Raw genomic sequence first — 18574 nt, 5'->3', positions numbered from 1 at the left:
TTGTTTCTTTAGCGTGTCATGTGACTTAAGTTCATACAGATGAAAAAAAAAATTGTACGTGATGTGGATTCTGTTTTCAGGACACAATTGTAGAAAGAACGTGCTGCAATACGTATGCAAAGTGTTTTGGAGACGACGGGCACAGAGGTGATGGTGGGAGCCCTGGGAGGAAGGTGAGGATTTGTTGGGGGGGGGTGTGTGGGAGAGAGATGACATTTCGTATCCACTGCACACCAGCCTGTGTTATGCCTTTAACACGCCTTTTTTAGTTCTGTGCTCTTTACAACCTATTTTACAGGTGTGAAATCGAGCTCAGAGAGGGAACACCACTTTCCCCAAAGTTGCATGGTTGCCAAGAGATATTTTTGGATTTAAGCCCCTATGTCTCCCTGACTCCAAGGCGTACTTCCTGTCCACCCTATTGTGCTGTCTACTTATATTTATTTTACAGACACTTTCCCTAACTCTAGGACTGAGTGATAGGAAAAAGATCACTTCATGCTTTTCAGGGAGAATCTTGTTAGAAACGGTCCTCAGCTATCCAGGGACACAGGTTTCCATTCTCACGGGACGACAGCTTTACGATGGGGGTATAATCACCAATTCACGTGTAAGGTTGAATCACACCCATGGGCTTTCATGTTCTCTTGTTGTAAGGTTTCCCATGAGGTGGTTGGAATGAGCTCTTCCTGCCTTTGCAGATCAATCTTAATTTTAAACAGTGTATAATTACTTTTTGAAAAATAAATTATAATTATGCCCCAGCACTAGAATTTTCTCCCCTCTTGTTGTTCTTAAATATGGGATTAGAGGTTCAGAAAATCAAGCCTGGGAATCTCTTGACATGTTTTTTGGCAACTTGAGGACCATGCCTCAAAGGCCAAAGATGGGAGTGTCCTGAATTCTTGACTTCTCTGCTCAGAATTCAGTGCTTGGTCATGTTACTTTCATATCTTTGTTAATTACAAGGAGACTATGGCTCCCACATCTTGTTGACCAGGTTTTAGACTAAATAAACACCTCTGGCTATAAAATGTTAAGCCAAACTTCCTTGACAGGAAATGGTTTGTGGGTTTAGTTATCTAAGGAGAGTAAAAAAAAGAGAGAATAAACAGTTTAGTCACACAGAAATAAGCAACCATTTCTCATAAGTAATGCGGGCTGTAACACCTTTGTTTACTGACGTTTTGTAAAACCAGCTCAAAGCCCCCTTTACAGTAATAGTCTTTCCTGAAATGTTTAATTAGAAACTAGTTTTGGCTTTGGTTTTCACAATAGCATGGCTTAAAAGATATTTTAGAAAAATAAAAATAGGCTGGGGTCCCGGACTATAAAGACAAACAGGTATGCAAGTTTCACTCTAAGACAGGCCAACAGTGCCTCTACGTCTCTGTGTGTTACACTCCACATTTAGTAGAATCTCAGTAAAACGTCAACTCAGTGAAACAACGGTATCTATTAGTAACCATTTTTATTTCACATAGATTTGAGAAATGAAGGATTTGGAGTCCAAATTATTTATTTTGATTTTTTCTCAGGGAAAGAGGGGTTTTGATGGATTTCCTGGTCACCCTGGTGAAGAAGGTGGTCCTGTAAGTACTGAATCTGTTTTTCTCTTTGAGGGAATATGGTAAATGGGTCAACTCTTAGGAATACTTAATTGCATTAAGCCATCAAAGTTTTTCACATCCATGCCATTTAAGGTGGGTTTAAAATATCTATATAAAAATAATCATCTGTTACAACAAATGTTTGGTGGACTGAGTTTGTAAAAATATAATCTCCAGAAGGTGTTTGGTGATGAAGTATGGTCATTTTGGTTTTTAGTCAGTGATTCTTGGACAACTGAAAATGTGTTCTGTGTCTAACAGGCATACATTGAAGAGCAGTTCTTAATCATGAGCTGAATAACAGGTAGTTTGTTACCATTAAGGAGACAGCCATGCTTGTAAGTGGTTTAACAGAATCAATTAAAGAACTAAGGCTGTTCTTACAAGATCACTCAGATGCCTTCCTGAGTGACTGAAAAGGTGATGGAGTTGTCATCACCTGCGGACAATTTGTATGTAACCCTGGATACATCCCTGGGCAAAGAAAAGTTACCACGTGATTGGCTGTGGAGAACAATGTGTGTTACAGAGACAGTTGTTAGCTTGGGGACTGGAATGTGGTTGGGACCATCTTTATTACATCATATAAATACTGAAAGGATTTTAAAAGCCCATCATTTTCAGTTAATTTTAAATGATGGGAAACCACTCACCCACAGGGGTCAATTTTAAAGCTGACTTGTATATACTACTGATTCTTACACTTTTTGGTCTCAAGATAGCTTTGCATTCTAAAAGATTATGGAGCTTGAAGAGCTTTTGTTGGTGTGGTTTCTAGCTACTGATATTTACCATGTTAGAAATTAAAATCGAAGCAATTTAAAATCATTTATTTTCTTTCAAAATAATAAAAATAAACCCATAACATAAATCACGTATTCCTTTATGAAAAATAACTATTTTCCCAAACAAAATACATTAGTGAGAAGAGTGGCATTGTTTTATGTGTTTTCAAATGTCTTTAACGTCTAGCTTATTAGAAGGCAGCTGGATTGGTATATCTGCTTCTGTGTTGAGTCTGTTGTGATACCGCTTGCTTTGTGACCTCTTAAAAACTACAGTACACAGACATAGAGAACAAACTTATGGTTACCAAGGGGTAGAAGGGGTAGGAAGGGATAAATTTGTAGTTCAAAAATTGCATCTCTTGGGGAGCAATGGAAGTGTTAGCTGTCTTGATTGTGGTGGTGGTTTCATGGGTGTACACATCTATCAAAATTCATCAAATTGTACATCTGAAATATGTGTAGTTTGCTGTACAGAAATTATACCACAATAAAGTTTTTTTAAAACTGTGCCGTACACTTGGGAAAGAATATGAATGAAAAAGGAAAAGACAGCATTTTAGTGTAATTGGGAAAAAAGTTTTAACTTTGTGAGCATCCCCTCCCAAAGGGTCTTGGGGGCCTGAGGGGTCTTTGGGCCAAACTTTTCACACTCCTGGTATACACAAGCATTATGTTTTAATTGCCCCAGTTAGAGTAGTCTGTTGATTATTAGAATCTTTAGGTTGCCTGAGCTTGGAAAGGAAGCAGAAATTAGAGAAAAATGCAGCCACTGAGATTTGTGTAAGCCCACCCTTTTCTTTGGTGATGTTTGTGGGAGAATCACTCCACTTTCCTCTTTATTTTGCTTCAGTAAGCGTAGTCTCAGATGTTAGAAATACGTTCAGAAGTGTGAATAGTGAGCTTCCATGATTTTGCTGAGCAGTAGTGAAATTATTTCTTCCTGTTTTTACGATGTTTTAAAATGTCTTTTAAGTGTTATTTTTTCTGCTTGGCCTCTGGTTTCATAATATGCCTGATCAAAGTTAAGAGAATAACTTAAGGTCTGAGCAGCCCATTAGGACCACTGACGCCAATTTCAGACAACTTGGATAAGCCAGCAATGCCTGTCTAGGGTGGAGGATGATTTTGTCCCCTTACTCTGCTGTCTCAACATCTCAAAACCAACATATTTTATAAAGACCGTCTAGTACAGAGCTAGAAATAGAATGTGAGTGACATATGTAATTTTATATAATGAAAAAGTTATTAATAGCAAACTTAAAGAAAGTAAAAAAAAAAACAGGCAAAGTTATCTTTATTAGCATATTTTATTTAACCCAATATATCCAAGATGTAATCATTTCAACATGTAATTAATATAAATATTGATGAGATAATTTGCTTTTAAAAATATGCTACTTTGTAATCCAGTGTGTATCTGCATTTAGAGCTCAATTGGACTAGACACATTTTAAGGTCTCAGCAGCCACCTGTGGTTACTGATTGTGACAGTGCCTTCTGTAGGACTCATTCTCTTTTTGTTTCATTTCTCACAAGAGAGGTGACTTCAAACTACATCATCCTCTGAGTGGCTTTTTTTTTTTAAGTGAAGTATAGTCAGTTACAATGTGTCAATTTCTGGTATACAGCATGTTTCAGTCATACATATACATACATATATTCATTTTCATACTCTTTTTCATTATAGGTTACCACAAGATAGTGATTACAGTTCCCTGCACTGTACAGTAGAAACTTGTTGCTAATTTTATATATAGTATCTACAAATTTTGAACTCCTGATGAATAGCTTTTTTAAAAATTGACGTATAGTAGGTTTACAATGTTGTGTTAATTTCTGGTGTATAGCATATTGATTTGGTTATACACATACATATATATTCTTTTCCACATTCTTTTTCACTATAGGCTATGACAAGGTATTGAATATAGCTCTATGTACTATACAGTAGGGCTTTGTTGTTTGTCTGTTTTATGTATAGTAGTTGGTATCTGCAAATCCTGAACTCCCAATTTATCTGTCCTCACCCCCATTCCCCCGGGTAACCATAAGTTTGTTTTCTGTGCCTGTGAGTCTGTCTGTGTTTTGTAGATAAGTTCATTTGTGTCATTTTTAAAAGATTCCACATATAAGTGATATCATGTGATATTTCTCTTTCTCTTCCTGGCTGGCTTCACCTAGTATGACAATGGCTTTTAATGTCGCTTCTCCGCAAAGCAGATCAGGCTGGTCTCCTCTATGGCAGAGACAGCTCTTGCTGGTGGACAGGTTTCAGAATCTGCCCAGAATTCGTAGGTTCAAGAACGTTCAAAGTGTAGGAAGACAGATAACGAACTCATTGTTCCCATTATCTTTCCATCCCCACTCCCACTTCCCAAATAGCAGCAGCAGCAGCAGCAGCAACAACAACAACAACAACAAACCCAGACACAAGTCTTAGTGTTGCAGAGCAGCAGTCACCCTCTGGGGCTCTGTGGGTGGCGAAGCTGAGAGGGGAACGGTGGGCGGTCCTATGCTGGGTGTCTAGGGTCTCAGCTGGGCTGGAGGACCCGAGGTGACTTCCTCTCCCCGCCCTGGTGAGCTTCGGTTGCAGAAGGGCAGGTAGAGGTGGTCCTGCAAGGCTGCTGGGTCTCACAGGGAGGGGCGGACTTGAGAGGGAGCAACCAAGGGGTCGGCCTGAAGCCACCGGGCTCTGAGCATGCTCAGAAGTCAGGCGGTAACTTGCCGGCCACAGTCTGCCGGGTCCAAGGGCGTCACTAAGTCCCATCCAGATTCAAGAGAAGGTGGGCGATCAGACCCCTCCTCTTGGGACGGGAGTGCAAGGTCACGTGCATGGCAGGAGAGCTCGGAGCTTTTGGCGTGGCCATCCTTGGAAAGCACAATCGGTCAGACTCACGGATTCAGTGTATTTTCAAAGTTTACCTACTGTGAGATGCTGGTTTAAATATGCACTGGTCACACATGAAGGCTTCATTAGATAGGACAAAAATCAGGTTATCTAAGGTCACAAAAAATAGTTACGTAAGAAAACCGGCAAGCCGCGAGGCAAGGCACGCCTTCTCGCGAGAAACTGGCACCTGGCTCTTGGCGTCTGCCCGCCCTTCCACAGGCGTTGCCCTCTTCCTTTTGGAACTTCAGCTTCCTGCCTCTTGGAGTGTACGGACTGCGTTGTTTCCTCATCTGTGTGGAAGGATAGCCCTACCTGCCTCCTAGGTGTGCGGACTAAATGAGCCAAGGTGTGAAATGCACTTGGAACAGCGTCCAGCAGGGAGCAAACGGTGTCACTGTTGGTGGTGCTTTTCCGGCTGCTCTCTGACTTGAGCGTCCAACCCCGTGCCCAGGACGCATCCTCTGAGTGAGCGCGGGGCTCGTCCAACCGGCCTTTCCTCCCAGCAAGCTTCCTCCAGGGCCTGCACCAGGACACTTTGCTGCAGCCCATTGGCCACGGATAGGGGAGGATTGGTCACCCACCCAGGGGAGAACATCATTAAAGCACACAACAAGGGGCACAGATAGTGGGGCGAGCATCCCTGGGACCAGCAGTGCCACTGGAAACCAACTGAAAGCTCTAACAGTAAACAGCATTTATGACTTCTCACGGCAGCAAGAAGCATCACAGACAACATGGCAGTAAATGACTAAAAGCAGGCGCGAACGTGATGAAAGTTTAATGGAAAACACAAAGGAGACTGGGTAACGGGGCCAAATGGAGTCACCCACCATCTTCGCGGATGGGAGATTCAGCGTGGGAGAGTCCAGGCTCTGTCAGGTGGAACTGCAGTTCAGTGCGGTGCCAGTACGAGTCAGTGGGCGTGACTTGGTCCTGCTGTTGGGCTGCGCGATGCGGGTGTGTTGGGGAGTCTGCCCCACAGATCACGGGGACAGCCCTTAGCGCCGTGTTTAAAAACAGAGCAAGGGCTCTAAGAAAGGACTTTAGTGCATATGAAGATTAGTGTGATGTAGGATTAATACCTGGCGCGGGACAAGTGGTCCTTCATGGGGTGTAAGAGAAGAGAGCCCTTCACCCCACACAGACCAGAGTTGCTGCAGATGCAAGAACCAACCGTGAGCGTTTAGTTATGAAAGTTCCAGTAGTAACAGAAGTCATATGGAAACAACACATAGTTTGTTACTGTTTTTACTAAAGTACTGTCAGTGACAATGTGTCAATTTCTGGTGTAGAGCACAATGTCCCAGTCATGCATACATACATAGATTTGTTTTCATATTCTTTTTCATTAAAGGTTAGTATAAAGATACTGAATAGTTTCCTGCACTATACAGAAGAAACTTGGTTTTTAATCTATATATATATATATATATATATATATATAAGTTAATATTTGCAAATCTCAAACTCGCAAATTTATCCCTTCCCACTCCCTTTTCCTGGTAACCATAAGATTATTTACTGTATCTGTGAGTCTTTCTGTTTTGTAGATGAGTTTATAGTGTCCTCTTTTTTCTTTTTTTTAGATTCCACATATAAGTGATATCATATGGTATTTTTATTTCTCTTTCTGTCTTACTTCACTTAGAATGACAATCTCTAGATCCATCCATGTTGCAGCAAATGGCATTATTTTATTCTTTTTTATGGCTGAGTAGTATTTCATTGTATAAATATACCATAGCTTCTTTATCCAGCCCTCTGTCAATGGACATTTAAATTGCTTCCAAGTCTTGGCAACAATTGATAGTTTTGACTCCAAATTTAAGAGTTGCATTTAAGGACAGACACCATGGATAAAGTTAGAAGGACAAGCATCACATATGGAGAGACATGTACCAGCTAAACAGTGCAAATATATCTGGAACACACAGAAATGTTCTATAAATTAGTAAGAGGTAGAAATTCCAGTCGAAAGTGGGCAATGGATAAACTAGTTATTTGCAGAAAAAGAAATGCAAATGGAAAATAAGTACCCAAGAAGATGTTTGACTTTGTAAATATACAGGAAAATGAAAATAAGAACATATTCTATTTATGCTAGCCTGATTGAAAAAATGTGAAAGATTGATAATATCTGGGGCAGGGAAGTGGCCACTCTCATCACTGTTGATTGCAGGACACCTGTTTTTTTGCAGGATAATTTGGAAGAATTTATCAAAAATTAAAGTATGCCTGTTTTTTGACCAGCAAACCCACTATTAAAAAGCCATGTATAACTCTCACAGACTTCAGACAATACTATAGAGCTACAGTCATCAAGACATGGTATTGGTACAAAAACAGACCTATAGACCAATGGAACAGAATAGAGAGCCCAGAAATGAACCCACAAACTTTTGGTCAACTAATCTTCAACAAGGAAGGCAAGAATATACAATGGAATAAAGACAGTCTCTTCAGCAAATGGTGTTGGGAAAACTGGACAGCAGCATGTAAAGCAGTGAAGCTAGAACACTCCCTTATACCATACACAAAAATCAACTCAAAATGGATCAAAGACTTAAATATAAGACAAGATACAATAAACCTCCTAGAAGAAAATATAGGCAAAACATTATCTGACATACATCTCAAAAATGTTCTCCTAGGGCAGTCTACCCAAGCAATAGAAATAAAAGCAAGAATAAACAAATGGGACCTAATGAAACTTATAAGCTTCTGCACAACAAAGGAAACCATAAGTAAAACAAAACGAATGGGAGAAAATTTTTGCAAATGATGAAACCAGCAAAGGCTTGATCTCCAGAATATATAAGCAGCTCATACAACATAATAAGAAAAAAACAAACAACCCAATCCAAAAATGGGCAGAAGACCTAAACAAGCAATTCTCCAAGGAAGACATACAAATGATCAAAAGGCACATGAAAAAATGCTCAATATCACTAATTATCAGAGAAATGCAAATCAAAACTACAATGAGGTATCACCTCACACCAGTCAGAATGGCCATCATTCAAAAGCCCACAAATGACAAATGCTGGAGAGGCTGTGGAGAAAGGGGAACCCTCCTACACTGCTGGTGGGAATGCAGTTTGGTGCAGCCACTGTGGAAAACAGTGTGGAGATTGCTCAAAAGGCTAGGAATAGACTTACCATGTGACCCAGGGATCCCACTCCTGGGCATATATCCAGAAGGAACCCTACTTCAGGATGACACCTGCACCCCAGTGTTCATAGCAGCACTATATACAATAGTCAAGACATGGAAACAGCCTAAATGTCCATCAACAGATGACTGGATAAAGAAGAAGTGGTATATTTATACAATGGAATACTATTCAGCCATAAAACCTGACAACATAACGCCATTTGCAGCAACATGGATGCTCCTGGAGAATGTCATTCTAAGTGAAGTAAGCCAGAAAGAGAAAGAAAAATACCATATGAGATCGCTCATATATAGAACCCCCCCCCCCAAAGAACATAAATACAAAACAGAAAAAGACTCATGGACCTAGAATACAAACTTGTGGTTGCCAAGAGGGTGAGGATGGGACAGACTAGGAGTTCAAAATTTGTAGATACTGACAGTCATATGCAAAATAGATAAACAAGATTATACTGTATAGCACAGGGAAATATACACAAGATCTTGTGGTAGCTCACACACACAAAAATGTGACAATGAGTATATGTATGTTCATGTAGAACTGATATATTGTGCTCTACACTGGAATTTGACACAAGATTGTAAAATAACTATAACTCAAAAAAATGTTAAAAAAAAAAGCATGTATAGTGGCTATTGGGGTAAGTGGAACTAGTCATGCAGAGAAAGACAAATACTGCTTTAGCTCACTTATATGTGGAATCTAAAGAAAGAAGGAAAGAAAAAGAATGAACTAAACTCATAGAAAAAGAGATGAGACTTGGTTACCAGCGGGGTGGGGGAAGGGGACCTGGAGGAAGGTGGCCAAAAGGTACAAACTGCCAGGTGTGAGGTAAGTGCGTGCTAGGGAAATAATGGGCCACATGTGACTCCCGTTACCACTGCTGTGTGATCCACGGGAAAGTGGTCTAGAGAGTCAACGCTGAGTTCTCATCACAAGGCAAAGAGCGTGTTCCCTTGTCTTTTGTCTTTGTGTCTGTATGGGACGGTGGGTGTTGACTGAGCCGTCCTTTCACAGCGGGTGGAAGTCAGAAACCTGCATCTGCTGCGTGGGGGTGGGCTGGGAAAGCAGATAGGGAAGAAATAAGAAAATCCATGTGTGAAGATGTGTGTACTAGTGTGATTACTTACCAGCAAACAGTGGGGAGCAGTCTAGAACTTTCCTCCTGGAGACCTGGATACGGAAGTTGTGCCCGGAAGCCAGCTTTTTGGCTGGCAGTGAAATGTCACAATTACACAAAGTGTACATGTTATATAGAAATTCCTTATAGGGCCTTCATGTTTAGACTCTCCCTGCCCATAGAGGATGGAAGCCGTGGTCAGGGTGGGGAGAGAACGCGGGCTGCAGCCGACGGAAGGAGAACCAAGAACCCGGGGAAGCACCTCGGGGCAGAAGCGCCCTGAGAGCCGTGGACTGAGCCCAGCCCGGGAAGAAAACGTGCCTGGAACGCGGCACTCCTCCCGCTCCCGGCGCGCACGCCCTGACCTCTCGCCTGGACTGTTGCGGGAGCTCCCCCACCATGCACACCGGTCGGAAGGGCCCAGATGGAATCTGTCAGGTGGTGCCCCTCGCCCCTCCCCTGCTCAGGGATCCTGGTTTCACCTCGAGGAGAAGGAAGCCCTGGTGAGGCCCCTCCCGGGCTGCACCGGGGGAACCGCACCCCACCCTCGGGCTCCGACGGCCTCAGCCCACCGGGCTGTTCTGGGACGACACGGGCTTCTCCCGCCTCGTGGGCCGGGCTGGCTGTCCCTCTGCCTGGACGGCTCCTTCCTCACCTCCTTCAAGCCTGTTCTCCGATGTCACTGCCCACAAGAGGCCTCCAGGTGACAGTCCACACTGCCCTTGGGAGGCACTCCCTGTGATGAAATGTGTAACTGCTGGGAGGCTGGGCACCAGCGTCCAGGAACCCTGCGTCCTGTCTCTGCAACTCTTATAAATCTAAAATTATTTCAAAGTAAAACGTTTAACCCACCGCCCCCAAAACCAGCTCACGTTTGTTGGGAGCTTTGTATGCGTTAGTTGAACGGCTACACGTGCGTATGTTTTCTCTTCTTATCTCATCCACAAAATAAGATGCTTTTCTTCGTCTTATTCCCGTTTCTCATAGAATAACTTGCACCAGCCCAGCATTTGAAAAGCTTTGTTGATGTAATTCTCTCCGCTGTCCTGATTTTAATCAATAGCTTTAAGCAGCCCCTGTGAGCAATCGGACATCGATTTTTAAATGCAGTAGAACTTAATTCCTAATGAGAAACACAGGGAGCCCAAATTTCCCTCTCAAAACAATTTAGCCTATTGCCCATCATAAAGCAATTTCCATTTCTTATGAGAACATCCTGGAGCTGTTCTGCCCAATTAGAAAACAGGATCTATTAGGGATGTAGGTGAATTGAACAAATATTTACTTACAGTATTTAACTTAGTTACACATAAACGTTCTGAAGTCTTTATTATGTAAAAAGATATATTAAATTGGAAATTCTTTTTTTCTCATATTTTTTCAAGCCATTTTATTCAAAACTCTTCCCATGTAATTTCTTTCTTAATTTATTGAAGCATACTTATTCTTTTTTTATTGAAGTATAGTTGATGTACAATATTATATGTTACAGGTGTACAATATTATATGTTACAGGTGTACAATATAGTGATTCACAATTTTTAAAAGTTATGCTCCATTTATAGTTACTATAAAATATTGACTATATTCCCCGTTTTGTGCAACATATCTTTGTAGCTCATTCCATGTAATTTCTATATTTCTTTGGCATTCCTGGAGCCACTTTCCAGAAGCATCGCACCGGGTTTTCTAGAGTATATTGTGTTCACTTCTAAATGTTTTTCAGATAAACCACTTTTAAGTCTATTTACGAAATCTGTCACTGCAAATTTTACTTCTGGCTTCAAAAACTTGTTGCCTCATTTTTCTTGTGAGAGTATTTTTAGGTACTCAGGAATGTAATTACAAATTCTGTTGTTTGTAAAAGTGATTTTTAAAAGTCCTGTTTCATGATCTAACATTTGAAATTGTGAGGTCTCACCCTCAAATATAATAAATAATCTCTGTCAGATTTCTTTATTTCCTTTCTTCTTTAACTGATCTGGTAGGTGACTTCCATAAACATCCCATAAATATCTCAAATTACCTGACTGGGTGTCAATCCTACGCTGTTCAAAGCCAAGTAATGGAGAGAGGGCTCTGAAATACAGGAGACTGTGAAGACTCAAATTAAGGATACTTTTTTTTTCCCTGAGGACTGATTTTGAAAAAACACATACCTAATCACGTAGATAGAACAACTGGAACTTTAGAAATTATAAACAGAAGTCATAGGAGTGGGTTTTTTCCTTTTTCATCACGTTTCTTTTTAATTTTTAAGTGTAGTAAAACACAGGTAATGTAAACTTGATGGTCCTAACTGCTTCTAAGTGTTTGAAGCTCAGTGACGTCAGGTACATTCACGTTGTTGTGCGGCCCCTCCCCTCACCCATGTCCAGAACTCTTCCATCTTGCAAACTGGAACTCTGTACCCATTAACACTACCTCCCCGTCCCCCTCTCCCCCAGCCCCGAGCCACCACTGTTCTACTTTCTGTCTCTATGAATTTGACTACTCCACGTGTCTCTTTAAGTAGAATCACACTGTATTTGTCTTCTTGGCTTATCTCACTCAGCATAATGTCCTCAAGTTTCATCCATGTTGTAGCATGCCAGAATCTCCTTCCTTTTCAAGGCTGAATAATATTCCATGGTATCTGTATGCCCCCTTTTGTGTCTCCATCCATCCATCAATGGACACTTGGGTTGCTTTCACCTTTTGGCTGTTGCAAATAATACTGTGTATGTGGGTGTGCAGAGATCTCTTTGAGACCCAGCTTTCAATTCTTTGGGGGTGTATATTCCAAAAGTGGAATTGTTGGCTCATGTGGTAATTCTGTTTTTACTTTTTTTTTGAGATACTACAATACTGTTTTCCATAGCAGCTGTATTCTTTTCTATTTCCACCCCAAATGCATTGGGGTTCCAACTTCTTCACATCCTTGCCAACGTTTGTTTTTGTTTGTTTATTGCTAATAGCCATCCTGAGTGGGTTTTTAGAAATTTTTTTATTTTTTATTTTTAATTTCCAAGATTAACTTACTTACTTTCTTAATTTATTTATTCATTTTATTGATGTAGAGTTGATTTACAATGTTGTGTTAGTTTCTAGTGCACAGCATAGTGATATATATATATATATACATATATGTATATATATATATATATATATATATATGTATATATATGTTCTTTTTGGTATTCTTTTTCATTAGAGGTTATTACAAAGTATTGAATAAAGTTCCCTGGGTTATACAGTAGGACATTATTGTTTGTTTATTTTATAGATACTAGTTTATATCTGCTAATCCCAAACTCCTAATTTATCCTTTCCCCCTTTCCCCTTTGATAACTGTAAGTTTGTTTTCTATGTCTGAGTCTCTTTCTGTTTTGTAAGTAAGTTCATTTGTGTCATTTTTTTAAGATTCTGAGTGGGTTTATTTTTAACGTTTTGTTAAAAATAAAATTAACAATTTTTCCTCAGTGTCCTTGCTTTATGAGGGACATTTGTTTTATATATAACAATTATTTTCTAATAAAGATGACAACCATTTATTCATGATTGATGACACTGGATAGTGCAATGTAAACCAGCACATCTGTGAGGGTTACATTTTTCAGATGAAGCTTAAACACCACATATTGAACCTAAAAATTCTTATAAGCTAGGAAGAAAGAGGAGAAAAGACATTTATTTGGCACCTACTGTGTGTTAGGCTCTGCGTTAGGCACTTTGTGTATATTTTGACACAACCTTCATCACAACTCTACTGATATGTGTTAATACTTTCTTTATGTATATTCAGAAATAGAAACTCAGAGAGAGTAAGTGACTTGCTAAGGTCAGGTAGACAGCGTTGCAGGTGTGTCCAAACCCATGTCTTTTTGTTTGTTTGTTTTTATGAGGGGGAGGTAATGAGGTTTATTCATTTATTTCTATTTGGAGGAGGTAATTGAAATTGAACCTGGGACCTCGTGCATGCTAAGCATGCGCTCTACCACTTGAGCTATACCCTCCCCACCAAACCCACGTCTTGTGTTGTGCCCTGCTATTACTTGCTGTCTGTTAGGCATAAAGCACCTCATTTGTCCAATCCATGTGGTTTGTGACATCCTTTCAATACAATAGCTCATGTGTTCAATACAACAATCCTATGAGTGGTTAGAATCCATGTTATCCAGATCCATATTTTTTTTTTTGCCAGTGGAGGAAATTGTAATTCACAGAGTCATGTGCTCACAAAACTTGTTGGAGGCAGAGCTGGGACTCAAACCCAGGTCCTTTCATTCCAGATCCGGAGGACCTCTCACTTTACCATGATCCCTTTTACTGTCCTGGGCAGCTCACACAGGGAAGTCATCCAGCCTTGTTAAGAGAAAGTTAGATATTACATTTGTAGACCCTCTTTTTGATGAAAGGTCTTGGGATGTACAGTGCTTTCTAATTTATATTCGATCAACTTAGTAAAAGGCCTGACATCTCCCGTTCTGTTCCTTATTCAATACCTTGATCAAAAGGTTACGTTCATTAACATAATTCAGGGAGTCATTCTTCAAATCCTGATTGGATGTTACCGTGTGCCAGACGCCGTACTTAGGGCTGGAAATCCAGAGATAAATAAATGAGACGTTGTCCTTGTCTCCAGGAAGCTCACAATATACCAGGAATATAACACAAAAACATAATAACAAGCAATATAACAGTAAAAGCTTCTCAGGAGAGGACGTATGACATATGATCTACACCTTAGACAGAGGCTGGATTTCATCTAGAAAAGAAAGAGTTAAATAGTGGTTTATTCTTTGTGGAGCCGTGAGGAAACCTTCATCCAGTTTTAGCTGCCTGAAGGAAATATTCAGACACATCTTCTGTTTGATTTGAATGCTTAAGTTTTTGCCCATGTGGCTTGACTGAATTGATCAAAACAGAGAGAGAGTTCAGATTCGTGTGATTTGGAGTCATCAGTGTGGGCAGTTGATGGGTGAACATTCTGATTGCCTTGCAGGTCATCCAACCATGTCTTTGAGGATGTAAAAGTGATTGCAAGGACCATGGCGTTATTTTACCCATTCTGACAGTTGCTCATTGCTGGCTGGAATTGGTCGGATGGGGACAGAGGTTGTTGCTTGACTGTCTCCATGTGTATCTTTACTCCACAGGGAGAAAGAGGTCCCCGAGGTCTTCCTGGACTCCGAGGTGAGGACGGATGCCGGGGCAGGAGAGGACCCAAGGTGAGTGTGACCTCGAGCTGTGGAGGTCTTTCCCTGTCTCTGGAGTTTGAGGAAAATCTTAATTCTTCAGCGTAGCTCTGGTGTTTTAGCTCTTTCTCAGACTAAGGGAGCAGAGCAGTGGAGCCTGAGGAAAGGAATCCAGTGCGAAATCTAGTGTTTATTTGGGGAGTGGGGGTGGGGGTCACAGTAAACCCGAGTAGAGGAGTAGAGAAGTTAGACAGAAGGGAAGGTGGCCTAAAAAGGGTGCATTATTATTTGATTACACTGTGGGTGGATAGAGCTTAATCCTGCTGAGAAGCAGTGGGGGCCAGTGAGCGCAACTCACCCCCAGGGGGAGGGAGCGGGAGTATGTGTGCACCAGATCCCATCGGGCATTAGTTGAGGGCTGCTCCCAGGGGACACTGATGCCCCAGCACTTCTGGCCGGTCTCGTGTGTGGACAGACTCCGATACCAGGAAAAACCCTCAGGAGGAGACCCACAGAGGTGGCAGTTGGAAGTTGGGCTTGAGAACAATGAGATTTTAAAGGCTCAGTGGTAGACTTTGTGCTTAACAAGCACAAGGTCCTGGGTTCAATCCCCAGTGCCTCCATTAAAACAAACAAACAAATAAATTAAAAGCCAAATGTAGGGATCATGAGTGGGAAACCCTTTTTTAGTGGTTTCTTTAAATGCCTCTTAACCTTCTAGGATTAGAGAATGTCCTTTAATAAGGCCAGATAATTATTTTTACAGCCAGCTTCAGAGTCCTCTGGAGTTTTTCTGATCACAGTGACCATATTCTGTATCTTCTACCAAGTTTGTCTTTCAATTACTTTGTCTTATGGTTCCCGGAAGCCTTTGCATGCTTGTGAATCAGTGTATTCCCATTTTTGTTTGGAAGAGTATGATTGTTGTCATAAACGACAGGTTACCGCTGTTTCTGGCTCTCCCCCTACTGTGGGAGGAGTTACAAGGCGCACTTTTCTCCACGTCACGGTGCAGGGGAGTGGTAGTAATCAGTGATGTCCATGTGGTCACTGGAGAAGAAATCTCCATTTTGATCCAAAACTTGCAGTTTCTTTTTTTAAAATTTTATTCTTAATTGAAGTGTAGTTGATTTACAATGTTAATTTCAGCTGTACAGCAAAGTGATTCAGTCATACATACATATGGACATATATATTTCAGATTCTTTTCCACTGTATGTTATTACAAGAAATTGACTATAGTTCCCTGTGCTAGACATTAGTTTCTTGTTGTTTATCTATTTTATATATAGTAATGTGTGTATCAAAATTGCAGTTTCTTGAAATTAGGGAACATATGGTTTCCTAAATGAAACAGTGGCTTAAAAGTGTCATTCAAGCTCAGCTGTTTTTATTTGTTTTGAATTTTAGGGAGCAAGAGGATTTTCTGGAGAAAAGGTGAGTGGTCTTCCTTATTCTCAAAGTGGGGAGTGGCTTCTTTGGGAAACACAACATCAAGTTCACTGATTTTTTCCTTTGCTTGAGTAAGGTGGGGCTTAACACTTGGGGATAGATGTGTCAGGTGGTGTTAACAGCCAAACTGTCACGCTAATGAATGGCTGTCTGTAAGGTAAGTATTTCAGGTTTGAATCTGGACCTATAAGATAATTTTCAAGCCTTGCTGACTACAATGATGGAGCCACAAGATTATCATGTTTATCTGAAAGAGTTGGTTCTGAATTCAAGGTGTGTTCAGGAGGGTTTGGTCATGTGAGGTGTCACGTGGGAGAGGGATGCAGGACAGGGCTAGTAAGGCGCTGGTGCAGCAGGGAGTGGCTTTACGTCCAGATTCAGAAGCCAAGTACCCATTTGCCCATTCATTCATTCATTCATTCAACAAACATGTATTAGGAACCTGCTCTGTTCCCCGCATTATCCTAGGGAATGAATACCAAGTGATGAATGGATCAGACAAGGGCTGATGGATCTCATTTACCAGGTCTCCTGGGACCACTATGTCCTGTGCCAAACGTAGCACGTCATTCTAGTCCTAGAGTTTCCTGTGCGTATTTTCATTCACTAAAATCAGCTGTCCTCTGGCTAAAACAAAAATGCCTGAAACTTGATTTCCTCGTGTGGCCAGTAGGAGTACATCGACCACCCCACGTGTGTAAAATGCATTTTGTTCTGCTTGCAACACTCTGGATCTTTTTGTTTTTTCTTCAGAAGATGCTTTATAATAAATAGATTCACTGTCCTTTTGAGTTGGTTGGTAAAACAACGAGCCCGTGATTTGAAAGCGATGGAAAGCTTGATGGGGTAGCACAATGCTGTGGCCAGTTGTTACTCTTATCGTAGTCAGCCCCAGCTTTTCAGCTCTTCTCTAAAGAAGTGTTCTTTTCTTTTTTTAAGTCATAAGTCTTTCCAAATGCACACACGTCCAAACACACTCATTTAATTCCTGCTTAATCTGCGATCTTTGGAGTTTCCATTATGCAGATGAATTCAGGCATGTTTGCCAGTCTTTTTATTTACTTATTTATTTTGTTGGGGGAAGATAATTAGGGGTGTTTATTTATTCATTTATTTTTCTAATGAAGGTACTGGGATTGAACCCAGGACCTCGCGCATGCTGGGCATGCCCTCTACCACTGAGCTATACCCTCCTCTCTTTGCCAGTCTTTTTACATTAAAAAAAAAAAAAAAAGGTCAATGACACAAGGACCATCGTAGACAACCAGTGAGAAATGTTTCATTCAGTCCGGTGAGAGTTACCGTGCTTGTCACAGTGTAAAAGTTTAAAAGGAAGTCTTTCTATCCATTCAAAATCTGAATTTCTTTTTTTCTTCTATTTTTCTTTAGCATCTGAAACTGTCAGGAAAAACAGTATATATCGCTAATATCCATTTCAGGAAGAAAATAATCACTGCTTTTTAATACTTGAATGCTGAATATAAATGTTGTTTGGGAGACCTAGATTCTTCTACCTTCTGAGAATAATATTAGCAAGGAAATTAACATGCAAGCAGTAACCAGGGACACCTGGTCCTCCGGTCCCTAACGTCCTCATCTTCCTTTGCTCCACAGGGCAGCCCTGGTGAGGAGGGTCTTGACGGCTTGGATGGAGAACAGGTACAGACAGTTTCTCATTCTATGTCCCCAGCTCTCCCCACCCTCATGAGTTTGACATTAATACTCTTCATATTTCTCACAACTAGTCTGGAAATTTAAATAAACACGCATGCTCACCAATGTCTAAAGTTAATCTATGTGTTTGTTCTTGTGTTCAAAATACAAGGAACCTATAAACTTAGCTCTCATATCACATGTTGTTGTCGGAGTTTTATTTTCACCTTTTACTTTTGTTAATTCTAGTAACTAGACATTGTTGTAATGATTGCTTTATTTAATCAATACTTACCTAGCTTTACCATCATATTTATTACTGTCACTGATGCCTTCAAAAAATGTGAAAAGATCATGCTTCTTTTGCCTAAAATACAACTTGTAGATTTTTTTCTTTGATGAAGGTTGTAAATGCTCCTGGTTGTTTTTTTCTCTGACAATTTCATGATTTCACCATTTTTCTTGAAAGATCACTCTTGGGTATACAATTATTTTCTCTCAGCACTTTAGAAATGAAATTTCATCCTCTCCTGGCTGACTTTCATCTTTGCTCTTAAGAAGTTATCCATCAAGGAACTGTTGTCCCTTTGTTAGTGATCTTTGAAAAAAATATCAGGCTGCTTTACAGCTTTCCTTTGTTTCTCGTTTCCTGCAGTTTCAATATGATGTTCCAGGTATGAATTTCTTTTCACTTATCCTATTTGGGAC

At 40.6% G+C, this 18574-nt stretch overlaps 1 protein-coding gene across 1 annotated transcript in view; it reads left to right on the top strand.

Moving 5' to 3' along the window:
• Window positions 1-18574, top strand: part of LOC105088773 (collagen alpha-4(VI) chain) — a 110125-nt gene that overhangs the window by 42499 nt on the left and 49052 nt on the right. Inside the window, exons 12-16 of the mRNA XM_031466360.2 lie at window positions 81-173; window positions 1539-1592; window positions 14723-14794; window positions 16172-16198; window positions 17828-17872. Coding sequence (XP_031322220.2) covers window positions 81-173; window positions 1539-1592; window positions 14723-14794; window positions 16172-16198; window positions 17828-17872 — 291 coding nt within the window. The remainder of the gene's footprint in view (window positions 1-80; window positions 174-1538; window positions 1593-14722; window positions 14795-16171; window positions 16199-17827; window positions 17873-18574) is intronic.

The sequence above is a fragment of the Camelus dromedarius genome, chromosome 2 (assembly GCF_036321535.1).
Source record: "Camelus dromedarius isolate mCamDro1 chromosome 2, mCamDro1.pat, whole genome shotgun sequence".
Classification (NCBI taxonomy): Eukaryota; Metazoa; Chordata; class Mammalia; order Artiodactyla; family Camelidae; genus Camelus; species Camelus dromedarius.
This window is presented reverse-complemented; position numbering and strand designations above follow the sequence as displayed.